The following is a 23296-nucleotide window of genomic DNA, read 5'->3' on the forward strand; positions in this document are numbered from 1 at the left end:
GAAGACCAATATTGCAAATATTGTATTAATATTTGATATAACAATATTGAATTGCTTTTTATATTATATAGATTACAATATATGAAACTCAAATAATTTTTTTTAAACAAGTTTATGATTAAACTTAAGGTTTAACAAACATTTTAAAATATTTATAAATTCAATTTTTATAATATTCTCATTGCAAATCTAATTTCGAGTTTTTAGTATATTGAAATATACTATAAGGTTGTAAAAAAGTAATAATAAATTATCAATAAAATGTACAATATTTTTAGCATTAATAAATAAATAAATGCAAATAGTTATTATAACTTTTGTAATTGTGGTAATTGTAATAAAATTATAGATATATAACACTTGAATTGATTGTATTGTTATTATATATTAATATATATAAATATACTGTATGATTATGTATATACTGTATATATTATCATATACTATATTATATATAAACGAATGTAAACTTTAAATAAATAAAATATAAATACAGGTATATAGAAATATATAGTTATAACTATTAAAGTAAACGCATTATTGAAATCCAATGGCAACGGTTAGTATTAATAGACGCAACTTCTTATGAAAATTTAAGCATAAAAACTAAACTACAAATATTATATGCAAACCAATAAATAAATAATTTAATAATCAAAAAAACAATACAATAATATTACTCATTAATACATTAGTACAGTACTGTACTATGTATTTTAGTACATTTTATTATGTCAGATTATAAATAATCAATTTGCAATTAGTTTAACAGATACGACTAATGTTATATATATGACATAATAAATGATATTAAGATAATTTTTAAAAATTAATTTAGATTTAATACTTACATAATGTATTAAAATTTTGATTGCAACACATAATTTTATTGTTTTCTTAAAAGACACTATTCATAGATCACTTAATTATAGCATAAAATTGTTACTAAAAAATAATAGCATTTAATAGATTTGATGCATTCAATTTTCACTTCAATTAATTAATATAAAGCACTAATTAGAGTGACACTTGTGTTGCAAATGCTTGAAACCAATATATTTTTTGAATTAAAATAGTATTTTATTATACGGTAGTATTAAATATTTTAAAACATTTATATCGATATAATATGTGATGCGCCGACAGTTAGCAATTCATATGAATATAAATATTGTGTTTATAGAGACAGAGATACAACTTTAGGAGAAAAGAGACTAACTTTGCAATACTGGTAGTCATAAGCATAGAATAGCATAGCATTAGCAATGATTGTATCGACAAACAGAGCAACACATTATCGATAACAGCAACTCCTGGAGGATATAACCAGTTATACTATATTTGATTCAAATACTGTTTGTTTTAATTCAATGCTTTATTGAGTTATATAAAAGACAAAATAAATTAATAATATTTACATAGATTTCAATCAATCAATCAATAAAAAACACTATATTTATTTATTTAGACTCCCGTTCCCTGTACTTCATTATTAGCAATAGTATCATTTGTTTCAATCAAATTATTGTTTTTATTATCAATTGTTTGATTGTTAACTACAGAATTAGTTTCATCTTTAATCTGTTCAATGGTTTCCATTTCTTCTGTGGTAATAGGATTGGACTCTTCGACCGGTTGATCGACATTTGTTTCCATATTTATCGTGATATCAGTTTGTTGGCTATCATTGGAAGTATTTTCTATAATGCTATCATTTATGACATCATTATTTTCAACTAAATTTTCTGTATTAGTATTTGATATATCTTTTGATTCGGTTAAGCCATCAGATAAAACCGTGTCATTACTGTTGACCTCTTTTTCTCGTTGATTATCAATAATTGGCTCAATTGGTGGTTCATTTTCTTGACCGTCAGCTCCAGGTTTGTCAACTTTATCAACAACTTTACTCATCTGTTCTTCTTTCAATTGATGTTCTTTCTTCATTTGATCCAATGCTTTGTCTACCATTTTTTTGAAAGTATTTGTATCGACGGGTTTAATGGCGCACTTTTTTCTCATATCTTCTTTAAACTGATCACTCGCTTCAATAAATTTTCTTTTTTTTAGAACAAATTTTTCTTCGATTTGTTGAAGTTCTGCCTCTAACTTCTTCTGATGCATTGTTAATGACTGCACTTGTCGTTTAAGAACTTGCATTCGAGCGTTAGTTACAACAGATCTGACATCGGGTACAACAGAATCACTAAATATTTCATTAATTAATCGATGATTTCGTTGATATCTGGCGGCAGCTAAGTGTTTGACAGAGAACTCGTCGCCATCGTCTTCATCTTCAGCCGATTGAATACTAACTTTTCCTTCACTTTGCTTTTGTGGTGAAGGAAAGCCCTACAAAAATAAATAGAAAAACCGTTAGACATATAAACGGATTCAAATGAATGGTCACAACTGAGAACAGAGCAAAAGCTGCAAAAACCAAAAATATGCAACTCTTGGATTAGAACTAATGTTCAGACAAAGACTCGAGTGATTGGCCTCAAGTGTTCTCAAGTATTGAGAACTGAAGAACTGATTGTAAGAACAAATCTCACCAACAAATTGGTTGTGTGTCTGTCATGTCTGTCATGAGCCGACCCTTTGTTGTGGTCTTCGAGAACACGTTGTGCTAATCGGAAGTGGCATAACATTAGATATAATAAGTTTGAGTTTCCATCGTATGAATCGTGTCATCGATAGATACCTTTGGCTTTTGCTGAGATCCACGACTGATATGCGGGTGAGTTATGGTATGACTTAAGAGTTTCGTTATATTCAACCTAATCATGACATACATGTGTCGACACTTTAATAGTAATCAAATTCATGTCAAAGCAAATACAAAGCAAACCTTTTCTGCTTCAAAGGCCTGAATGTACTGTTGCTTCTCATCGTCGGCTAAGTCGCGCCACATCTGACCTATGATTTTGCCGATTTCCCACAGCTTTAGGTCGGGGTTCTGGGCCTTTACCACATCCCATACCTATCGGTGCAACATTTGCAATGACACAACAACAACAACAACACAACACTGCCATATCATAAGTGGTCACTTCTTTGACCATAAGTTGCATATCTTTGGTTCACAACACAAATCTCACCAATGAATCAATCGATTCATTGATTTATTCACAAAGAAATTATCAATAATTATACTAACCTTTCGACTGTAGCGCATGTATGGCATCAATGGTCTGTCCGGCGGTTTCGGTGCTTTTGGCAGTCGATGTTCACTCTATGTGATCACCATTTGGATCAAACAATACTTAATAAACATTTTATTATGACATTCATGTACTTACCATCATCTGTTGAGCTCTTTGTCCCAATTTTGTTGGATTAAAACCCGGATGACTGTACTGTGAAGTGACAAACGGCGATAAATTTGCCATTTTATACGGTTATTGTCACCAATATTTGGTCCTTAAGAAGCAATCAATAGTCTAACAAATGGCTGAATAGTCAGTGAATATTACAAACAAAGACAACGTTAACAATGAGTCAGTCATTTGTGCGCAAACTCTACACTATATATACAGTACTGTAGTATTAATACTATTAATGTATTGGTATTACTATTGAATTATTTTTGTTGTTTTACAACAATAATGCCTAATAATTATTGTTAATAACTTTTCAAACAATACTATTACTACTTTATAATAAATAATTCTAACTTTTGTTTATAAACTTTTAAAATATTTAAAAATCAATTTATAATTAATTACAGTTATAATTGATTAACTTAAATAATTACAAATTGTAATTTATTTATATGCAGATAACAAAAATAATAATATTAAAAATGATATTTATATTTGGTTTAGTCTTACTATAAGTTAGATTAGTTTTTTTTTCGGTAATTAAAACTATAAAAGTAATAAACTATATTCAAGTGAGTTATATATGATTTCTCACATCTATATATAAATTTATTATAATTAATCTGTTAGTAAAAAATGTGAAACAATGTGCCGCGCGATATAACGATATGTTATTATCTATACATTGTTATACAACTATAGGCTGTTCTTTACTATAGCTGCCACTTGTTGTTCACGCGATTAATATTTAATACAATTTTAACGATAAATATACTAATGTCGCGTGAATTACAATTAATTTTTATTGTAAATAAATGTTAAATTAAAAAAAATTTCTACATAACAAATAAGTTATTAAATTAATTAGGTTAGGTTAAGTTAACATTTGTGTAATACCATTATAATTAGGTTAAGGTTGCGGATCGAACACCAGGTTAGGTAACGGAGCAAACACTAATACATTAGGTTAGGTTATGTTAACATTTGTGTAATACCATTATAATTAGGTTAAGGTTGCGGATCGAACACCAGGTTAGGTAACGGAGCAAACACTAATACATTAGGTTAGGTTATGTTAACATTTGTGTAATACCATTATAATTAGGTTAAGGTTGCGGATCGAACACCAGGTTAGGTAACGGAGCAAACACTAATACATTAGGTTAGGTTATGTTAACATTTGTGTAATACCATTATAATTATGTTAAGGTTGAGAGGCGAACACCAGGTTATGTAATGGGACAAACACTAATACTTTTTAATAATTTATAATACCATAATACCAATACAGACATAACTTTCAAGACAGACATATGATAGAAAATATTCTCTAATTTAATGTATAATAAATTAATTGTAATTCACGCGACATTAGTATATTTATCGTTAAAATTGTATTAAATATTAATCGCGTGAACAACAAGTGGCAGCTATAGTAAAGAACCCCCCAACTATATAATTGAGTGTTTTTATACAGAAACCACCTATAAATTCATGACTTATATTAATAGAAAATATTACTAATCCTTAAACTATAAAACTTTCTTAATCTGTATACCAAATGTAGGACTTTTAGAAATGAGTTTAAATATTTATATATGATTTCTGTTTAAAATTATTAAATTTGGAAATATTGATAATATTAATTTAATATCTTAATCACGCAAACAATTATAATATAAATTATATGCTTTTTAAACAAAAAACTAAATCTGAGTCAACTATGGAAACAAATAAATAAATTCTAATTTTTGCTATAATAATGATTATTATGAAAATAACTCTTTAAGAAAATAATTATTTATTTCTGTTTGTTTTCGTGACATCTTTTACTTATAGGTTCAATAGTTTTGTTAAATTAGTTTATGTGGTACTCGGGGTTAAACTAATATATTTTATTTTAATTATATTATATTATTGTAATAATATTCTCAATACTATTGTCAATACAACGATATAAAGATTATTATGTAATTGTAATAAATCTCGTTATAATAAAATTAATTCAAAATTATGTTTATTTATTCTTTTAAAAAATAAAATTACTATTTCTGTTCAGTTTTTAACTGAAAAGTTGATAAAAAATATTAAAATTAGATTTGAATTATAACTAAACTATAATAACATTAGATTCACTTTAATAGTTTGGATAATGAATAACAAAGACGGAGAGGTTTTAACAATAAATATATTGTTTGTCTTAAGTATTATTGGCGTCCTTTACATCGCACTAATGGTCATAAAACTATAATTTAATTGTTTTCAACAAAATTTAACTAAAAATTAAATTATTTGAAATTTTCTACAGATTGTCATATTATCGGCTCTTCTACTTAGGAGAAGAAAGAAAATATTGATTCGCAACCAAACCGCCCAAACAAACCAAATCAAGTGATATATAAAAAAAAGACAAACATTTCATACAAAATTCATTTATTTACTTAATTTTATATTTTCATTACACTTTAAATTACTTAATGTTATTTTTTTGTGACAAAATAATTTGTATTATGAATATAAATAAATAAATTTTAATTTCAAATAAATTTTGACTTAAATGTATATTATAGACAGCCAGCAAAAAAGTTTTGTTTTTTATGCAATTATACATATATAAAATGTTAGTTTTATTACTTAATTATTATTTAGTTAGGTTAGTTTGGGTGAGTGTGAGGTTAGGAAGTGGTTGGGTGGGTGGGGATGGGTTTGGGGCAAATAATTTTCTACTGGCTGACTATAAATTATAGACTATAATCTACATTTGTTCCTAAATTTTTTATAAATAAAATTACATGTTATTTACTGTTTTAAATAATATTTGGTTAATCGGAAGTTTAGAGTCCAAGTGATAAAACTGTTTTTCAACGGAAAGCATTTCTTTGGGTCCTAAATAACATATACTGAGAAAAATAAAAGTACGGAAATACCTAAAACCTACTCAATTTTGGCCTAACATACCTGACTTCACATACATTAACATAACATTAATATAACAAACTTTAATACATATAACTTATTAGTTATTATTGGTAAGCGCGAGAATATTATTTTTAATAATGCTATTATTTTAATCATAAAAATTAATACATATTAATACAATTAATATACAAATACTATAAATCAATTGCACAACAAATGTTATCAAATCAATTGCAAAATAAATACTATCAAATCAATTACAGTGAAAATTGGTTTGCGAGGCATACACCAGGTTAGGTAAACTTCCGATCGGCCTATTATTTACTACAGTAGTAATACAATTATTGTTAGTATATTAGTACTCTAGTATACAATGTCTCAAAATATGTTATATTATATAATATTTTCAACATTTGGAAAATAAAATAATATAATATAACTGTATATTCATTGTATTTAAAAAATTATTTAACTAAATAAATGTCTAAATAATTTAAGCTAATAAATTATTAGTAATAATATACACTGTATTATACAGTATTAACAGCAGTATTATACTATAATAATAATAATGACATTGTCTTCAGTAATATAGGGTTAGTATTTGAAAACAAATATCTAATGTTAAATTTTTATTATATTAATTTAGTTAAGTAATGTTTGAATACAATGAATATATTATAGTTATATTATTTTATTTTATTAAAAATTAATATAAATTATATACAAAAAGTAAAGTAATGCAATATACTGTATATATAATATAAGACAATATATTAATAGATAATAATTTTATTTTTAAACACTTGAATTCATGACATTTACAATATTTGTTTCATTATTGCTGTTTCCAAATGTTGAAAATGTTATCTTTGGAGACATTGTATCCACCGGTGAATCTAAGCTATTATTTGTGGCAATAATTGATGGGTAGTATTGATCCAATTCCTCGTCAGTACTGACTGATCTCATAACCCAAGCATTTGGTTGATTTCTTAGACTATTCTTCAGAGGTCTACGTTTTGTTTGTTCTTTTCGTTTGTTATTTTCATAAATGGTATCAAAAGTGTTTGTAATTGGAGGCCATCTGTCACTTAACTCCATTTCAATCTCAATCTTTTCAAATGAATGTATGGGTCCTCTCATTGCTCTGAGTTTTGGTAAAACCAAATTAAATACAATTCCCTGAAGTATAATCACTTCCCAAATATAAGAGAATATAAAATTTGCAATCGATATCGTGAACAATATTAGTTTAAAATGATAGGGAATATCTTTAAACTAATTTCAATAATATATTAAAGTTTAAGTATTATTATTAAATTATGTTTTAATATTTACTTACATTTAAAAATGTCAAAACAAAGTTTGGTGGATATAATACAACACATGAGACTAATGCAAAATTAATTAATACGACCACTAAATACCACTCTGTTTTAATAAAATATTTTAAAATTTGTTGCAAATGTCAAAGTATTCATAATTACTATTTGTAAAGATATCACTTCTATAAGGAGGTCCGGGACTGAAAATAATGGCTGAAATAATATAAGAAATCATATTTACAGAGAAGATGGCTAAAGATATTTGTGACGCCTCTGAGGTATGTGTTCGCGATATTTCAAATTTGAACGGTTCATACCTTTTAATAAAATGTATAACATATTAATTAAACAAATTTTAAACAATGCATATAAGTATATAAATTTTGATTGTATAATATTATATGTAATAAATATTAGAACAATAGTAACAATGCTCTAATCACTATATAGTATATACAGTACAATATATATTGTATATTTTTTAGTGTCTTTTATTATTAATAATAATTTTTAAATGTATTTTTAACACTATTTAATTGTGATATAGCTAAAAATTAGCTACAGTACTGTATAATATTAATTTACTTAATTTCCAAAAAAATTAAAATCATTTGTTATCACTTTATTGCATATATTTACCAAATTTGAGAAACAGTCAAATATTTGACTCCCAGATATATAATAACTTGAAATATAATGAATGAATACATTGAGAATTGAGGCAAAAAACTGAGAATAGTTCGCGTCGGGAGTTGTTTGACAATAATAGGGTAAGATTTGGTGGTTCCGAATACAACTGGAGGTAATATATTTAAAATAATATCCACAAAAACATACGTTCCTTATAAATATAAATTAAAATTTATTGATAATTAAACTAATGATTTATTCAATCAGACTTACCATCTGATGGTTTGTTTCCCTCCCAGAATAACAAGAGAACAGCTCCGAGTAATACAAAACAATAGCAAACTTGGTATTTAAAGGCACCGATAGTGGCTGATAGGGTAGCTCTGCCTTCACTTATAAGCATTGGTACACATGATATGTCTTTTTGTTTGTAAGTAAAGGGTGAGGCAACTGATGCTTCGGCCACTGATAATGAAATGCCAGCGTTGGCTGTCCTCAGAGCTCCGCAATCATTTGCACCTATTTTTGCAATATTATTATTATACAGTATATAATAAAAATGAATGTAAAACCTAATCAAATGTCATACCGTCGCCACACATCCCGACCTGATGTCCCTGTTTTTGAAGTATTTCAATGACTTGTAATTTTAAATTAGGTGTCATTCTTGAGAAAATAGTTCCCTTATGAACAATTTGATTCAATAATTTTAAATCATTTTGTCGGATAAGATCAAACACTTTGCCTTCAATAGCCATATGGTATCGACCATTTTGTGTAATGTTTGGCAGAAGAGTTTCTTCAAGTCCTCCATTTGTTTTCAAATTAATTTTTTCACTAAAACCGGGAAGTTTTATATAACTATAGAAAACACGAAGAGCTTGATTTAGATTTGGACTCTCATAGAGCTCGACATCTACTTTAACCACAGAATCGCATTCATCAATGAGACCACATTCTCGGCCAACGCTTATTGAAGTCAATAAGTTATCACCGGTTATCATAATTGAGCGAATGTTTGCATTCTTTATTGTTTTCAATACAGAAATGGTATTACTTTTGAGTGGATTTTGAAATACAAGAAATCCATCAAAATTGAGGTCAGATTCGAGTTCGTCTCGACTTAATGTAAGAGCTGTTTCCAAATTGACGTCAATCTCTTTAGAAGCAGTGGCTAATACTCTTAGTCCATCTCTTGTATAGGACTCTAATACTATTGAATAATCTTCAGGAAGTGATGTCTGATTGCAAAACGAAGCAATCAATTCAGGCGCTCCCTTAACTATAACCACATAATGATCAGTGAATGCTTGTTTCACAATAACAAGTAACCGCTGAAGTAATGATTCAAACGGAAATTGTTTGACAATACCATAAACTAATAAATCAGGACTTGTGTCCACACATTCGACAATTGGTCCAACAATTCTTTCGGGATTTTTTTCAAAAGCTGTATTATTATAGGAATAATAATCACTTTTAAATTCCCATTTTATAGTATCAAATAAATTTAAATCCAGTCCATCGCCATCTACTTTGCCCTCGTGTTCACTCAACGAGTGACAGGCGCCCAATGATAGCAATATTTTGCTGTCTATATCTAACTGAGAGATATTACGAACGGGAGGAGTAAATGATTTGTCATTAACTGGTATAACGCCCAACAAATTTATTGAATCTTCGGTTAAAGTTCCCGTCTTATCAAAACACATGACATCAATGCCACCACAACTGCTGATAGCATTTGAATTGAGACAAAACACACCTTTACTACTGAGCCGTCTCTGTGAGTGTGCATTAATACTGGTCATCACTGCCGGTAATAATGGAGGCACCAGGAAAGTGGCCACATCCAACACTATTATTGCTATATCACCGATACGGGCCTGAGATACAAATTAAATTAATAATCAGTACTTCTTATTATAAAATAAACAATATTTTAAAACTTATTTTCACAAATATGTAAATGTTATGTTGACATTAAATTAATAAATTATTTTTTATAAAATTAAAATAAATTGAAAAGTTTTACCCCGTATTGCAAGAAACAGTAAGTGGTATAAGCCATACACGGAATCCCCAAACAAAAGAATATTGTCATACATTTTAATAAATCATTTTTAAGCTTAAAATTAACGGGTTTTGGGAATAATATACTTCGTACTAACTCTCCTTTTGTTGTGAAAAATCCTTAAATTAAAAATTAATATTTTTATATAAAATATTATTTATAAATAATTACAAGTTTTGCAAATATAATACCTGTTCTCACAACTATAGCTTTGACATAATGAGAATCACTTGATTGTACGCTAAGAACTTTTGTGCCACAAAACAATGTATTTATTTTGTGTGTCATTGGAGAGTATAATGAACTTAAATCGTCAGTTAGCGATACTTTAGATATGGGAACACTTTCACCGGTAAGCATACTCTCATCCATAATACAGTTGCCACTCATGAGGACTACATCGCACTCCATAGTGAAGCACTTGCTTGAAGTGGACAATAGTATGACATCTCCCGGAACCAACTCTTTGGACATTCGCTTTACAGAACTTCCATCTCTTATAACAGTTATTTCCGATTCTGAGTGGACCTTCTTCTTCAGTGCTAACGATTGCTATAATTAATTAAAATTTTTAATTTTAAATAAATTAAGAAATTCTGAATACTTTTCTTGTTTGCCAAACATGAAGAGTAACCTAAATATAAATATAAAATTGTTTTTTAAATCATCAAAAATTACTGTTAGTATTATTATTATTATTAAAAGTCAAACCGAAAATATTGAAAGTAATAAAACGCAAACTGAAAATTGATAGTAGAGTTGAATCATCCAAATTGTGAATATAAACATTTGGTAGATATAAAATGGTCCCGAAATCTAATAATTAATTTAATTTTTTCAATGTTTAATATGTAAAACAATTATTTAGAAAAATTAGTTAAATACCTCTTCTATGATAAGTTTGAAAATAGGCTTAATTTCAACTAATATTGAATTCAGTCCATATAGTTGTGTGCGAAGAAAAACTTCATTAGTATTTAAGCCTTCAATCATTGAATAAATTACTCCACATTTACTCGATTCCAATCCTCTGAATAGTTATAAATAACTTTTTATTTTATTTAAATTGTAAATTGCAATACATTTATAGTATATAAAAATTAAAAAAAACAATACTTTAATTTAACAAATTGATTGATTTCCATTCTCCAAATGTATTTAATTTTTTTATGATAAAAATGTATACAATTGGCGGCACTATTACATCCCTGAATCATTTTTTCAACTTTTTCCACGTATTCTTCACCAAATATGTCCTAAACTTTTTTCAGGTAATTATAAATATTATTGAAATATTGAAACTTACTTTTAAAATAACAGAATTTGATTGATCTAATGAACACCGGCTGTGAGTCAATCTTATTCTTAGTGATGGTTTCCATGAGATGACAATAAGCAAAGTACCACAAGAAATGATAATCAATATTAGGAAGAAAATGGTGCGAATGTGTGACGGCATATATCCTTCAATAATCAGCTCATCCTCTTCACCGATGTTTATACGACCACAAATCAACTCATCTCTTGTCATTTTTTAAATAAATTAGTAAAAAAAGACTTCAAATCACAATTAATCTAATTTTGTAAACAATTTGTAATACATTTTAGAAAACATCGCACAAAATAACATTTAGACAAATAAATTATTTTAAGATTTTACAAATTATTATATAAAGGAAATATAATATATTATATTATTAAATTTAATTAACGTTAATTTATTACAATTTAAAAACAAATATATAAAAACGTTGCTTAAGTTATAATAAATATAATATAAAAAAATGTCTATTAATGTTAGCAAAACATTAATCTTTAATATTATTTGTCAGGAATTTTATGATTAAATTAAAGCTGAACTTTGAACCGTTTCTTAACTTTTCTGATAAAAATAGTTAATATATTTATTTAATTTATAATAATAAGTATTTTTATTTGTAATTTAAAAAGTTACATTGAATTATTATTTATGAATTATGTTAAAATAATATTATTTTAAAATTTTTTATAACCTTATTTTTTATAAATATTTAAGTTGCATATTAATATAAATTATAATTTTTTAAAAATATTGTTATGTGAGCAGTTTAAAAACAATTTTTAAAATATTGTATTTATTGTGATTGTAAAAAATATTAATTTCAAGTTTAATTTAATTTTAAGATATTATTTAAAAATAAATAAATAGTTTTCATTACATGAGATGTTTAATTGTACTGTAAATTTGTGTTAAAATATTTTTGTATTTTGTAATATTACACAAAAAACTTGAAAATTAATTTATAATGAACAACAAAACATATAAATTAAAAGTTGAGTTGAAATAACAGTGAAGTCATTATAAATTAATTAAATTAAATGTTAAATATGTTATAAATTTGAAAATAATGTCAAATGCATTGAAATGACTGATTAAGTAATGAATGAATGAATTGAATTCAAGTGACAAATGAGTGATCAATAGACAGATGTCTCCAAATGTATGGCATTGAAGGTATTGAAGGCATTGAAGGCATTGAAGGCATGAAAAAAAACATTGAAAGCACTGTTCATATGATTTGTTGTACAAATTGTTTAATACAAGTGTTTGCTATTTGAACCACAATTTGTACCAAAAAACAGAAATGAATAAAGAATTTGCAGAACTGAAGAATGATTTAATAATCCGTGCGGCGAGAGGTGAACGGACAGAGCGAACACCGGTGTGGGTCATGCGTCAGGCGGGACGGTATTTGCAAGAGTTTAGACAATTTAGACAAAAACACGACTTCTTCGAGATTTGTCGCACACCAGAGTTGGCCGCAGAAGTGACTTTAATGCCAATTCGTCGCTTCGATTTGGACGCCGCCATCATCTTCTCAGATATTCTGGTTATTCCTCAAGCATTGGGAATGGAAGTACAAATGGTGGCCTCCGTTGGTCCCGTTCTTCCAAAACCTCTTGTAATACCACAAAATATTAATGATTTTTTAAAACAAGATATTGATGTGGAAAAAGAGTTGAGTTATGTTATGGAAGCGATAACTCTGACCAGACATAAACTCGAAGGAAAAGTCCCGCTAATAGGCTTTTCCGGCGCCCCATTCACTCTCATGGGTTATATGATTGAAGGCGGCGGTTCTAAAACGTTGTCTAAAACTAAGAAATGGTTGTATGAATACCCCGAAGAGAGTGTCCGACTTTTAAAGTTATTAACAGATGTCGTAATCAAGTACTTAGTGTCTCAGGTCAAGGCTGGCGCTCAGTTACTTCAAGTTTTTGAGTCTAGCGCTGGCTTTTTGGGACCGAAATTATTTAACCAATTTTCACTTCCTTTCATTCAACAAATCAGTAGTTCTGTAAAACAGTCATTAACTGATCTGAATTTACCAACGGTTCCAATGATTATTTTTGTTAAAGATTGTCATTTTGCCATTGAATCTCTAAGTCATTCACAATATGATGTGATAGGTATTGACTGGACTATTGAGCCGTCGAGAGGCCGACAATTAGCCGGACAATCGGTTACTCTTCAGGGAAATCTCGATCCGTGTGCTCTCTATGCCGACAGTCAGCAAATTGAAGGATTAGTTAAAGATATGATTGAAAGTTTTGGGACCAATAGATATATTGCTAATTTGGGTCACGGAATATATCCCGACGTAAATCCCGATAATTTAGCAGTTTTTGTAAACGCTGTCCATAAGTATTCACAAAATACTGATATATAATGCAATCTCAATGTTTTTATTTGTTATTTTAAATTAAGAAAATATTAAATTAAGTTTATTATACAATATTTTACGATAAATTTTTAATAAAGTTTATATTTATCTTAAATTTCAATTTGTTTTAAATGAGTAAATTTATGAAACATTAGTTTGTGCCGTGTTTTGTCCATTAAACGCATTATAATACCAATCGGCCGTAAATTTTGTGGGATCTTCAGATTGATTTGGATGAACATATGGAGGAACTATTATTTGTTTGGTTCCGGGAGGCAATACTTCACCGTTAGGAAGTGTTATTGACTCGGATGATATCATTGTCTTTATTTGAGGTCTGGGAGGTAACGCTGGTGGCGGAGGCGGGCTATTTGGTTCTGACATTTCATTATCTATTGAATTGTCTGTTTCTCTCACATTTACTTTAGGATTCAATAATGAAGAAATTGGAGTCAATTCTAATTGATTTTCACTTTTGGTTTCTGCAGTCAACTCATCAAAAGTTATGTCTGGATATATTGTTGAGACTAAAGTTTCTATTTTTTGTCCGCTATTTGTCTCATCTGATTCTTTCATAATTTCTTTTTTATGGCTATCAGTGTCAGTCGTTTCTTCTTTAATAGTTATCTACAAAAAATAGTAAAATATTAAACACATTAATCATTTAAACAAAAGTATAATTTATATTACATCAGAAATAAGAGTTGAATTGTTTTCAATCACATCTGACACAACACCCGTCAAAATAGTTTGTTCTCCATTTTGAATGTTATTTTCATTATTTTCTTTAGTATTACTTTCAATTTGTTGCTCATTATGTGGTGTTTCAATGGAATAACCTCTTTCTGAGACCCAATTAGTTAAATCTGTTTGACTGTAATCATAACTCGTGGCCATAGAATACTGGGCGTAATAGGCTGAGGCCAATGTTGGGTCATTGGTTTGCGGGTATTGAGCCATTCCATACAATGAGTTATAATAATAATTATAATACCAATTGTAATCAAAATTCATATTAAGTTTCATTGGTTGCGACACATAAGTGCTTTGAGAAGAGTCAGCGTTTGCGGTGGTAGTAGTCGTAGCAGTTTTAGTCTTTGAGAGCCACTTCTTTTTCTCGGGTATTTTGCCTGTTTGTGGTAAACCCTTACTTTTATGGGATGAGATCTCTTTACTTTTAGTTTTGTCTTCTTTTTCTTTATTTAAATCTTTCTTTTGTTTAACTTTTTCCAACAATTCTCGAGCAGTTCTCTTCTTGTCGTCTAAATTTTTGTCTGAAGTATTTGAATAATCTTTAGAATGCTTTTTATCAAAACTGTGATAACTATGCGAGCGATCGCTAATACTATTATTTGTTTTATGAAGACTATCTCTTTCGTGTGACTTATTACTTCTAGAGTCATGTTTCTCAGATTTATGGCTCCTATGCGATGGACTTCTTTGAGCATTTGGTGATCTATCATCTCGTCTTCGGTGGTCATCAATCAAATCAGACTTCTTCTTATCTGAATTTCTTCGATCTGAGTCATGATTTTGATGACTTCTTTTATCATTCAATTGTTTAACTAATTTTTCTCTCAATTTTATTTCCATTTCATGTGAATCGTCGTTATTACTAACACCTGAAACTGGATTCAATTCGCCGATAAATTTTTCATATTCTGAGTTTAACTTTTCTTTGGACTCATTTTCACAATTATTTCTTTTGTCAAACACTGCCGAGTGTTTGAAGTCATCGGGATTTATGTTTACTTTAGGATTAATGCTATGCTGTAAAATAGGTTCAGTTATTGTAAATTTAATTAGATTTTTAGGCCATTTCAGTTCAATGGGTAAATTTCCGACAGACATAACGGTCACGAATTCCACTTCTGGTTCTTCTTTAACTTTTTTCTTCTCTTCGTTACTCACTTTTGCTTTCCTTTTACTGTCTGAAGATTTTTTATCTTTTTTATGTTTCTTTGATTTCTTTTTCTTTGATCTTTTCTTTCGTTTCTTTTTCTCTTTTTCTGATTCACTTGAATCAGACGAATCAGAGCTTGAACTCGAACTCGACGACGATCTGTGCTTACGTTTCTTAGATTTCTTTTTTCGTCTTTTGCGATCATCTTCAGAATCACTCGAATCCGTTGACTCTGAACTGCTAGAACTCGATGACGACTTATGTCTCCTTCTCTTTGATTTTGACTTATGCTTAGACTTCTTGCGTTTTCTTCTATCAGTCTCTGAATCGGAATCTGTATTCAATTATCAAAAGATAACAGATTTATAAATCGAAATCAATTAAAGAATCCAAACATTACTCTTATTCAGCGAAAGTCCGGGTTTTAAGAGAGAAAAGAGGGACAGATTTGATGTGCATTTTGCCTGTTTGTGGTGATCTCACCAATAAATAACCACAAATTATACCATAACTACAATTTTATTATATAAATATATACCAATACTTACTAATTAATTAAAAAACACATTTCTTGTGTCCAATCATTCAATTAGCAAACAATCATTTTCTTATCAATAAAAGTATTTCAAATTTACTAATAATTCAGACAAAACCCTTTGCTTACCCATCGATGGCTTCATTACATCGTTTTATAAAATGACGAAATTTTTCACTTTAAAAACAAAACTAAATTATTTTAATAATGATATCACAATGCAATTGATTAATACATTACCATTAAGATTGTTAACACTGGTATACCTGATATCATTTAATTGATGTTTCTTTGAATGACAAATCAATTCAAGTCAATAATCGGTAAATTTTGTTTAACTTAAACATACAATCAATGAATGATAACAAAGCTATTGATTGATAGCAAACAATACAAATAATAATCAATAAGTCTGTCAAAGGGACCACTTATCTCATAAAACCTGGACTTCCCAACAACCACACCATCAATCACAACATTACCTGATTTGGTCCCACAATCACCACCATTGGCATCAATCGCCGAGTCTTTATTGGCCACATGTTTGTCCCGTGAGTCCCGATATTCATTGTTTGTGGTATCCATACAATCGGTTGACTCGACAGTCACCCAATTATTGGTGATTTGCTGATAAAAATCAATTAAATCATTAATTGTTGTCATCATTGCTATCATATAAAGTCATACCAATTGTTCAGACATTGTCTTAACAAACCATTTAGTGATACAATTGATTCAAATTATAACTAAAATGCAAATCAATTGAAAACCAGTTATTATATCAATAATAACTAAACAAACACTTAATTATTCAATAATTGAATCAATCATTCAATGCATTCAATGTATGAATTAATCGAATAAAACCAAAATGAATGCCATTTCATGTCTATATTTTGTAGAGATGTTTATAATATTAAATTAATGTTAGAGGTCTTCAAAAGTTTATTACAAAATCTATTATTTGTTGATTTACTTTAATATCAATTATTTAATGAATTATATTATATTAATAGAGTAGTAATAGTCGTATAAAATATGAAATTACTGTTTGATTATTAAAATATATTAATGATTACAATATTATTGATAACAATTTAATGTCATTTCTATTAAATATTTTTACAAACTTATACAATACATGCCAAATAAATATATTATTTCTAACTTATTAGATGACCTAACTATTATACAAATGTAATAATTATTATTAGTAAATACAGTATTAATTTTAATAAAACAACAATTTAATTATATTATATTTTTAAATCAATAATATATAATCAATATTAATGTAAATATATTGTATAAATTATTAAAATAGATATTCAAAATTACTATATAATCATTAATATCTATAAATTAGTATAATATAGATATCTTGAAAAAAATATTTATATGAGATAACAAACAAATATACAAATTATTGCAATTTTTAATCAATAGCTATAATAAAGTGATAAATCACTAAAATAGTTAATATAAGTGTTTTATCATTCAATAAGTTTGTCTAAAAATTTTAGTTTTTATTTAAATTATTTTATAAAAAGTAGACCAATTTTATTACAATTATTAATTTATTTATATTAATAATAGGAATATATTGAATTGAAAATCTGTATTATAATTGTTATAACAATAAAATAAGTGAAAACATCTGAATTTATCGGAAATGGTTTCGTTTTTCTATTGATTATAATATAAATTAGTGATAATCAATAATTTACTAAATATTTTAATAGAATATCAATAAAACAAAATTATTTGAAACAATTTATTTGAAAAAATAAGAAATTTACTTAAAAAATATATAAAAGAAATTTATTTTTGCGATAATTTATAATAAATTGATAATTTAGTGGAAGATATTGATTGAATGGAATGTTATAAGCAATTCAAATGATGTTTCCCTTAATAATTAATTTAATTAATTACAAATCTACATAAAATATGATAATTTAATTATCAAATTTCAATATCAATGTCAATATATGGTGTCATTTGGTCTTCTTCTTCGAGCTGTCCTTCTTCTGTGCCTTTAATTTCTTTTTCTCTTCTTTCTTCTTTTCCTTGTCCATCAAACTTTGGATCAGTTTGTAAAAGAAAAAACCTATTCACACAAAATATTTCAATTTCATCATATTTTTTATGTTTATATAATTTTATAAATCATAAGAATCACTGATTTTAAACAATATACAAGAAAATACCTAAAATTATAAGTGGTATCAAAATTAATAGTAACATTAAACTCATTTTTGTTGACAATATGTTAATTAAAGTCAATTAAAATAAAAATCACTAAACGTTTAATTAAGTGTCTATTATTTTGAACACGTTGTACAACACAAGTGATGTTTAAAAGCAGTTTAACATAACTTTTAATATGATTTAAAAGGCATTCAATGACCTTAACTTAACACAAATGCAAACGTGTATTGATTTAAACTGAAAATAGTGTTAAATTGAAACCAAGAGTTACTGAATAGTCATCAATGAGATAACAATTCATCATTTAATTGGATAACAATTTAATTCAATTGCATTTATGTTACAAATCATTCATTTTTACCTCTCATAACATTTTGTCAATTCATTTATTTTATTATTAATTTTAACTAAAAACACCTGTTTTTCATTTAACTTATTTTTAAATTAATATTTTTTGACAAATATTTCATAAAACAATTGTTTTGTCAAAACATTAGCTAATTAACTAAATGTTAATTAAAAGTAATATATAGAAGAAATGATAATATAATATAATATAATAATATTATATACAATATATATATAATTAATTAATTAATTAATTAATAATATAATATATGACAGGTATGTATATATATGTATATATGTATGCATAGTATGCCTACCGACGAGCGATGCGGTGATGAGTGCGGGCACTATAAACACCCAATTACTGAATCCATGTTCTATAGGTCCGCCAGACTCGGGATTTCCAGACAAGTCTACCATATCTTCAACTAATCAACATTTATACCATCGATTGATATTATGATTCACTGATGACCTCTCGTCAGCACAAACTCAGACACAACTCATACAAAACCAAACATACCTTTAAGGCTCTATACTATAGAGTCTATAGTCTATAGCACATCAAAATTGTCCAATCAATACATGCATATGATTACACCCACTTTGCATGATATAGTGTTGCCAGATAACTACATTTTAACAATTTAATATAATATAGTAAACTAAAATACATTTAAATATTTAATATTGCTTAAAATAACAAATGCTAATATATATATATATTTGCTAATCGTAAAAATTTATTCAAATTTGTTTCAAACTTATATTTGCAAATATTTTTGTCTCATTTACAGCGACAACAAAATAGTTATATATTCTAAATTTAATTAAATTAATTTATATCTTTAAAAATAATTGTAACAAAAAACATGGAAATCATAAGAATTTGTTGATAATAGAGGAAAAGCAAAGAATTGGGAATTAATTTTTTTATAAATTAAATTTATATCATTCCGTCAATTAATTATATACACCAATAATGTGTAATACATTGTGTATTGTTTTCTTATATATCGTTAAATTAGTAGTACTGATAATATTAATCAAAATTCAATTACTATTTCCTATAATCACACATCATTGCATAATTTGATCTTTTATAAACTTAAGTTTAGATAATTGTAGTTTTCTTATAGATATATTTATTAAAATTAATTAATTATTTTTATAGTTGGTTAAGTTTAAAAGTTTTAGTAAGTAAGTAAAAGTAGTAAAGTAATTAAATAATTAAAAATGCATTAACAATATGTAATAAGTAATAAGGCATTGCGTTATGTTAAAGGTATTATATTAAATAATACTAATTAAGTTATTTATTTTTTAATAATTTGCGATAAAATATTATTTAAAATTATGCAAAGTTTTAACAATATACTGTACTAAGAATAAATCTAATTTAAAGTTCACAAATATCTTAAATATGACAGTAATAACAAAATAAAATAAAATAATATATTAGTAGATATGAGAGAGGAATATATTCTGTATATTTTATAAATTTTAGTTATATATATATACCTATAAAAATCACTACTCAATACTGATTAATTAAATTACAAAATAGTAATTATAAATACAGTTTCATAACTTATATTAAAAATTAAATAAAACTTTTATAAGTCGTTTAAATTTATAATGCTTTACTAAAATACTGTAACTTAACTTAAGTACTGTATTATATAATAGTTTAAAATACTGTAGTAATAACCGGTAATTAATAAATTTAGTTTTAAAAGTTATAAATTTAATTGAAAAAAGCGTACACTTTATACTGCAAACAGTATTAACAGTATTATTGAAACCCATTGTATTGTAACGTAATATGTGATGAATGACTGATACAAGTGTTTCCTTTTCCGTCAAAGTCTTGACTAAACGTGTAGTTTGTGTTGAATTTGTTGTCATTTATTTGATTTGATTCATAGGTTTGCCAACAGATCAGATCAATGGCCGTCGGAAAGAATAAAGGTTTGGCCAAAGGCGGCAAAAAAGGTATCAAAAAGAAAATTGTGGATCCATTTACTCGTAAAGAGTGGTACGATGTCAAGAGTCCGTCAATGTTTTCGGTGAGAAACGTCGGCAAAACTCTGGTCAACAAAACACAGGGAACCAGAATTGCTTCCGAAGGTCTTAAGGGACGAGTCTTCGAGTGTTCGTTGGCTGACTTGCAGAACGATGAGATCGCATACAAGAAGTTTCGATTGATTGCAGAAGAAGTTCAGGGAAGGATAGTGTTGACCAACTTTCATGGTATGGATCTAACGACCGATAAGTTAAGATCAATGGTTAAAAAGTGGCAAACTTTGATTGAGGCCAACGTTGATGTCCGTACTACTGATGGATACTTATTGCGAGTGTTTGCCATCGGTTTCACCAGAAAATGGCAAAACCAAGTGAAGAAGACATCATACGCTCAACACACGCAAGTCATACAAATCCGTAAACGTATGACTGATATCATCACACGCGAGGTTCAGAACAGCGACCTTAAAGAGGTTGTCAACAAATTGATTCCCGACTCTATTGCTAAAGATATTGAAAAGACCTGTCAATCAATATATCCATTGCATGACGTTATGATCCGCAAAGTGAAAGTTTTGAAGAAACCGAAGTTTGATTTGGGAAAACTTCTTGAAATACACGGCGAAGGCAAAGGAACGACCACTACAACTGCTGTTCCCGGAGAAGAACCCATGAAAGTGGATAGACCTGAGGGATATGAACCTCCTGTTCAAGAGTCGGTTTAATTTATATTACTGACTAATAATATGTATTTGAAATGTGGTCTGAAATTTAATAAATGGTTTTGAATTAATTTTTGTCACTTTTTGTAATTATAATTTTAAACTACGGTAACATTAAATTAGTTGTCTTAAAATTATTACCGGTAAATATACACTAATATTATAAATTATAATGTCATCCAATGTCCCCTAACATCTGTAGTAAATATTTAAATATATTAATGATTGACATTTCTCTGATATTTATGATATGGGAAAACATTAAATTTAATTATTTATAAATATATATTAATACAGAATTTAGATTATAATTAATAATGAAATCATAATATTGTTAATTGTATTACACATATACAGTAAATACGACATAATATATGAATGAATATATTTTTAACACAAATATTGATAACGTTATGATTGAAGGGTTTATTGTATACAAAGTGAAAGACTATTAGAGTATAACTGAAGTGAAGACATCATCGGATCAATTGATTATCACTCGACATAATGTCTTACAGAGGATTCAAATCTAAAGGCAATTACTCAAAGAGTAAGTGATTATAATAGAGATCTAATGATATTTACTGTTATTAATGTTAAACCATTTGATGTCATCTCAGGCAACACGAGCTCTTCAAACGACAAATCATATCAATTAAGTAAAAGCCGTTTCATTACTGTCTCTGAGTTCAGAGGTCAGACCAGAGTCGATATCCGAGAGTTTTATTTCGATGATAATGGAGACCGAAAACCGGGAAAGAAAGGAATTAGTTTGTCGTTGGAAGAGTGGAACAAATTGACGGCACAGTTGCCAAAGATTGACAAAGCAATCAAACACATCGATGATTCAGATGACGAATCACAAGAGTCAACAGACAAACGGAAACAAACATCAAAAAAGAAGACTAAGAAACGCAGCTCAGACTCGGATAACGATTCCGATGAACGACCGAAATCATCAAAGACTAAGAAGAAGCAGTTGTCATCAGATGATGATTCAGATGCCGGCAATAAAAAGGCAAAGAAAATTGATTCGGACAATGATTCCGACAACAAAAAGAAAAAATCGAAAAAATATTCGGACTCTGATTCGGATTCTTCGGTATAAATGTTTTAACATTTAGTAAAGAGTTGTTTTTGATTTCATTTATGATTTATGTGTTTTATTTTACAGGAAATCTAATCACAAATTATTTGTCGATAATTATTAATTAAACACATTTAGTGTTTTATAAATGTTTATTAAATGTCATTTTATAAATGTTTCATTAATTTTTGTGTAAATTTGAAAACATTTTCATTTACCGGTAGTATAATTTTTGTTCAATAAATATCTACTAGTAATAAAATACCGTAATCTACTGTAAATTGAAAGTTTTTTTTACTGTTTATTACTGATATGTGCTAAATGTATAAATACCATAACAATTGAATAATTTTATCCATTATAAGTTAAAGGTAAGAAAATTAATGTTTTATATTACCGGTTATTATTAAGCAATAATAATTATTATTTATTTAATATAATTTATAAATTTCATAGTTAAATAACCATAAAAATATTTATTAGAAAT

General features: G+C 27.4%; 6 protein-coding genes across 6 annotated transcripts; 3 read left to right on the plus strand and 3 right to left on the minus strand.

The window, feature by feature from the left end:
* Positions 1-1378: 1378 nt before the first annotated feature.
* Positions 1379-3554, minus strand: LOC128959548 (SWI/SNF-related matrix-associated actin-dependent regulator of chromatin subfamily E member 1-like). Its single transcript, XM_054305526.1, has 6 exons — positions 3303-3554; positions 3161-3235; positions 2852-2983; positions 2705-2780; positions 2556-2629; positions 1379-2352 (listed from the first exon to the last, which is right to left on the minus strand). Exons 1-6 carry the CDS (start codon positions 3390-3392, stop codon positions 1465-1467), a joined length of 1335 nt encoding a protein of 444 aa, XP_054161501.1. The 5' UTR covers positions 3393-3554; the 3' UTR covers positions 1379-1464.
* A 3863-nt stretch (positions 3555-7417) lies between these two features.
* On the minus strand, positions 7418-11884 carry LOC128959416 (probable cation-transporting ATPase 13A5). Its single transcript, XM_054305360.1, has 13 exons — positions 11581-11884; positions 11391-11530; positions 11160-11304; positions 10986-11090; positions 10879-10908; positions 10466-10826; positions 10236-10393; positions 8790-10086; positions 8474-8719; positions 8210-8411; positions 7733-7887; positions 7588-7676; positions 7418-7441 (listed from the first exon to the last, which is right to left on the minus strand). The coding sequence occupies exons 1-13, from the start codon at positions 11803-11805 to the stop codon at positions 7439-7441; spliced, it is 3156 nt and encodes a 1051-aa protein (XP_054161335.1). The 5' UTR covers positions 11806-11884; the 3' UTR covers positions 7418-7438.
* Positions 11885-12640: 756 nt separating this feature from the next.
* Positions 12641-13993, plus strand: LOC128959546 (uroporphyrinogen decarboxylase-like). Its single transcript, XM_054305522.1, has one exon. The coding sequence runs from the start codon at positions 12899-12901 to the stop codon at positions 13982-13984; it is 1086 nt and encodes a 361-aa protein (XP_054161497.1). The 5' UTR covers positions 12641-12898; the 3' UTR covers positions 13985-13993.
* LOC128959545 (dentin sialophosphoprotein-like) lies at positions 13987-17295 on the minus strand. The gene is made up of 4 exons (XM_054305521.1): positions 17104-17295; positions 16899-17043; positions 14669-16215; positions 13987-14605 (listed from the first exon to the last, which is right to left on the minus strand). Exons 1-4 carry the CDS (start codon positions 17116-17118, stop codon positions 14120-14122), a joined length of 2193 nt encoding a protein of 730 aa, XP_054161496.1. The 5' UTR covers positions 17119-17295; the 3' UTR covers positions 13987-14119.
* A 3489-nt stretch (positions 17296-20784) lies between these two features.
* LOC128960469 (40S ribosomal protein S3a-like) lies at positions 20785-21809 on the plus strand. Its single transcript, XM_054306559.1, has one exon. It carries the CDS (start codon positions 20925-20927, stop codon positions 21723-21725), a length of 801 nt encoding a protein of 266 aa, XP_054162534.1. The 5' UTR covers positions 20785-20924; the 3' UTR covers positions 21726-21809.
* A 311-nt stretch (positions 21810-22120) lies between these two features.
* LOC128960470 (uncharacterized) lies at positions 22121-23072 on the plus strand. Its single transcript, XM_054306560.1, has 3 exons — positions 22121-22272; positions 22343-22824; positions 22897-23072. Exons 1-3 carry the CDS (start codon positions 22230-22232, stop codon positions 22903-22905), a joined length of 534 nt encoding a protein of 177 aa, XP_054162535.1. The 5' UTR covers positions 22121-22229; the 3' UTR covers positions 22906-23072.
* Positions 23073-23296: the final 224 nt, after the last annotated feature.

This window comes from Oppia nitens, unplaced genomic scaffold, assembly GCF_028296485.1.
Source record: "Oppia nitens isolate AA-2021 unplaced genomic scaffold, nextdenovo-longstitch-racon4-pilon3 scaffold4_pilon_pilon_pilon, whole genome shotgun sequence".
Classification (NCBI taxonomy): domain Eukaryota; kingdom Metazoa; phylum Arthropoda; class Arachnida; order Sarcoptiformes; family Oppiidae; genus Oppia; species Oppia nitens.

Coding starts and splice junctions, on each gene's coding strand:
- LOC128959416 (XM_054305360.1), bottom strand. CDS start 11,805: ATGACAAGAGATGAGTTGATTTGTGGTCGTATAAACATCGGTGAAGAG. Junction 11,305..11,390: donor AATCAATTTGTTAAATTAAA/GTATTGTTTTTT, acceptor ATAACTATTCAG/AGGATTGGAATCGAGTAAAT. Junction 10,394..10,465: donor AGCTATAGTTGTGAGAACAG/GTATTATATTTG, acceptor TTTTAATTTAAG/GATTTTTCACAACAAAAGGA.
- LOC128959548 (XM_054305526.1), bottom strand. CDS start 3,392: ATGGCAAATTTATCGCCGTTTGTCACTTCACAGTACAGTCATCCGGGT. Junction 2,984..3,160: donor ACATGCGCTACAGTCGAAAG/GTTAGTATAATT, acceptor TTGCACCGATAG/GTATGGGATGTGGTAAAGGC. Junction 2,781..2,851: donor AGGCCTTTGAAGCAGAAAAG/GTTTGCTTTGTA, acceptor TGTCATGATTAG/GTTGAATATAACGAAACTCT.
- LOC128959545 (XM_054305521.1), bottom strand. Junction 16,216..16,898: donor TGATTGTGGGACCAAATCAG/GTAATGTTGTGA, acceptor AATTGAATACAG/ATTCCGATTCAGAGACTGAT. Junction 14,606..14,668: donor ATTCAACTCTTATTTCTGAT/GTAATATAAATT, acceptor TATTTTTTGTAG/ATAACTATTAAAGAAGAAAC.
- LOC128960470 (XM_054306560.1), top strand. CDS start 22,230: ATGTCTTACAGAGGATTCAAATCTAAAGGCAATTACTCAAAGA. Junction 22,273..22,342: donor TAAAGGCAATTACTCAAAGA/GTAAGTGATTAT, acceptor ATGTCATCTCAG/GCAACACGAGCTCTTCAAAC.
- LOC128960469 (XM_054306559.1), top strand. CDS start 20,925: ATGGCCGTCGGAAAGAATAAAGGTTTGGCCAAAGGCGGCAAAAAAGGT.
- LOC128959546 (XM_054305522.1), top strand. CDS start 12,899: ATGAATAAAGAATTTGCAGAACTGAAGAATGATTTAATAATCCGTGCG.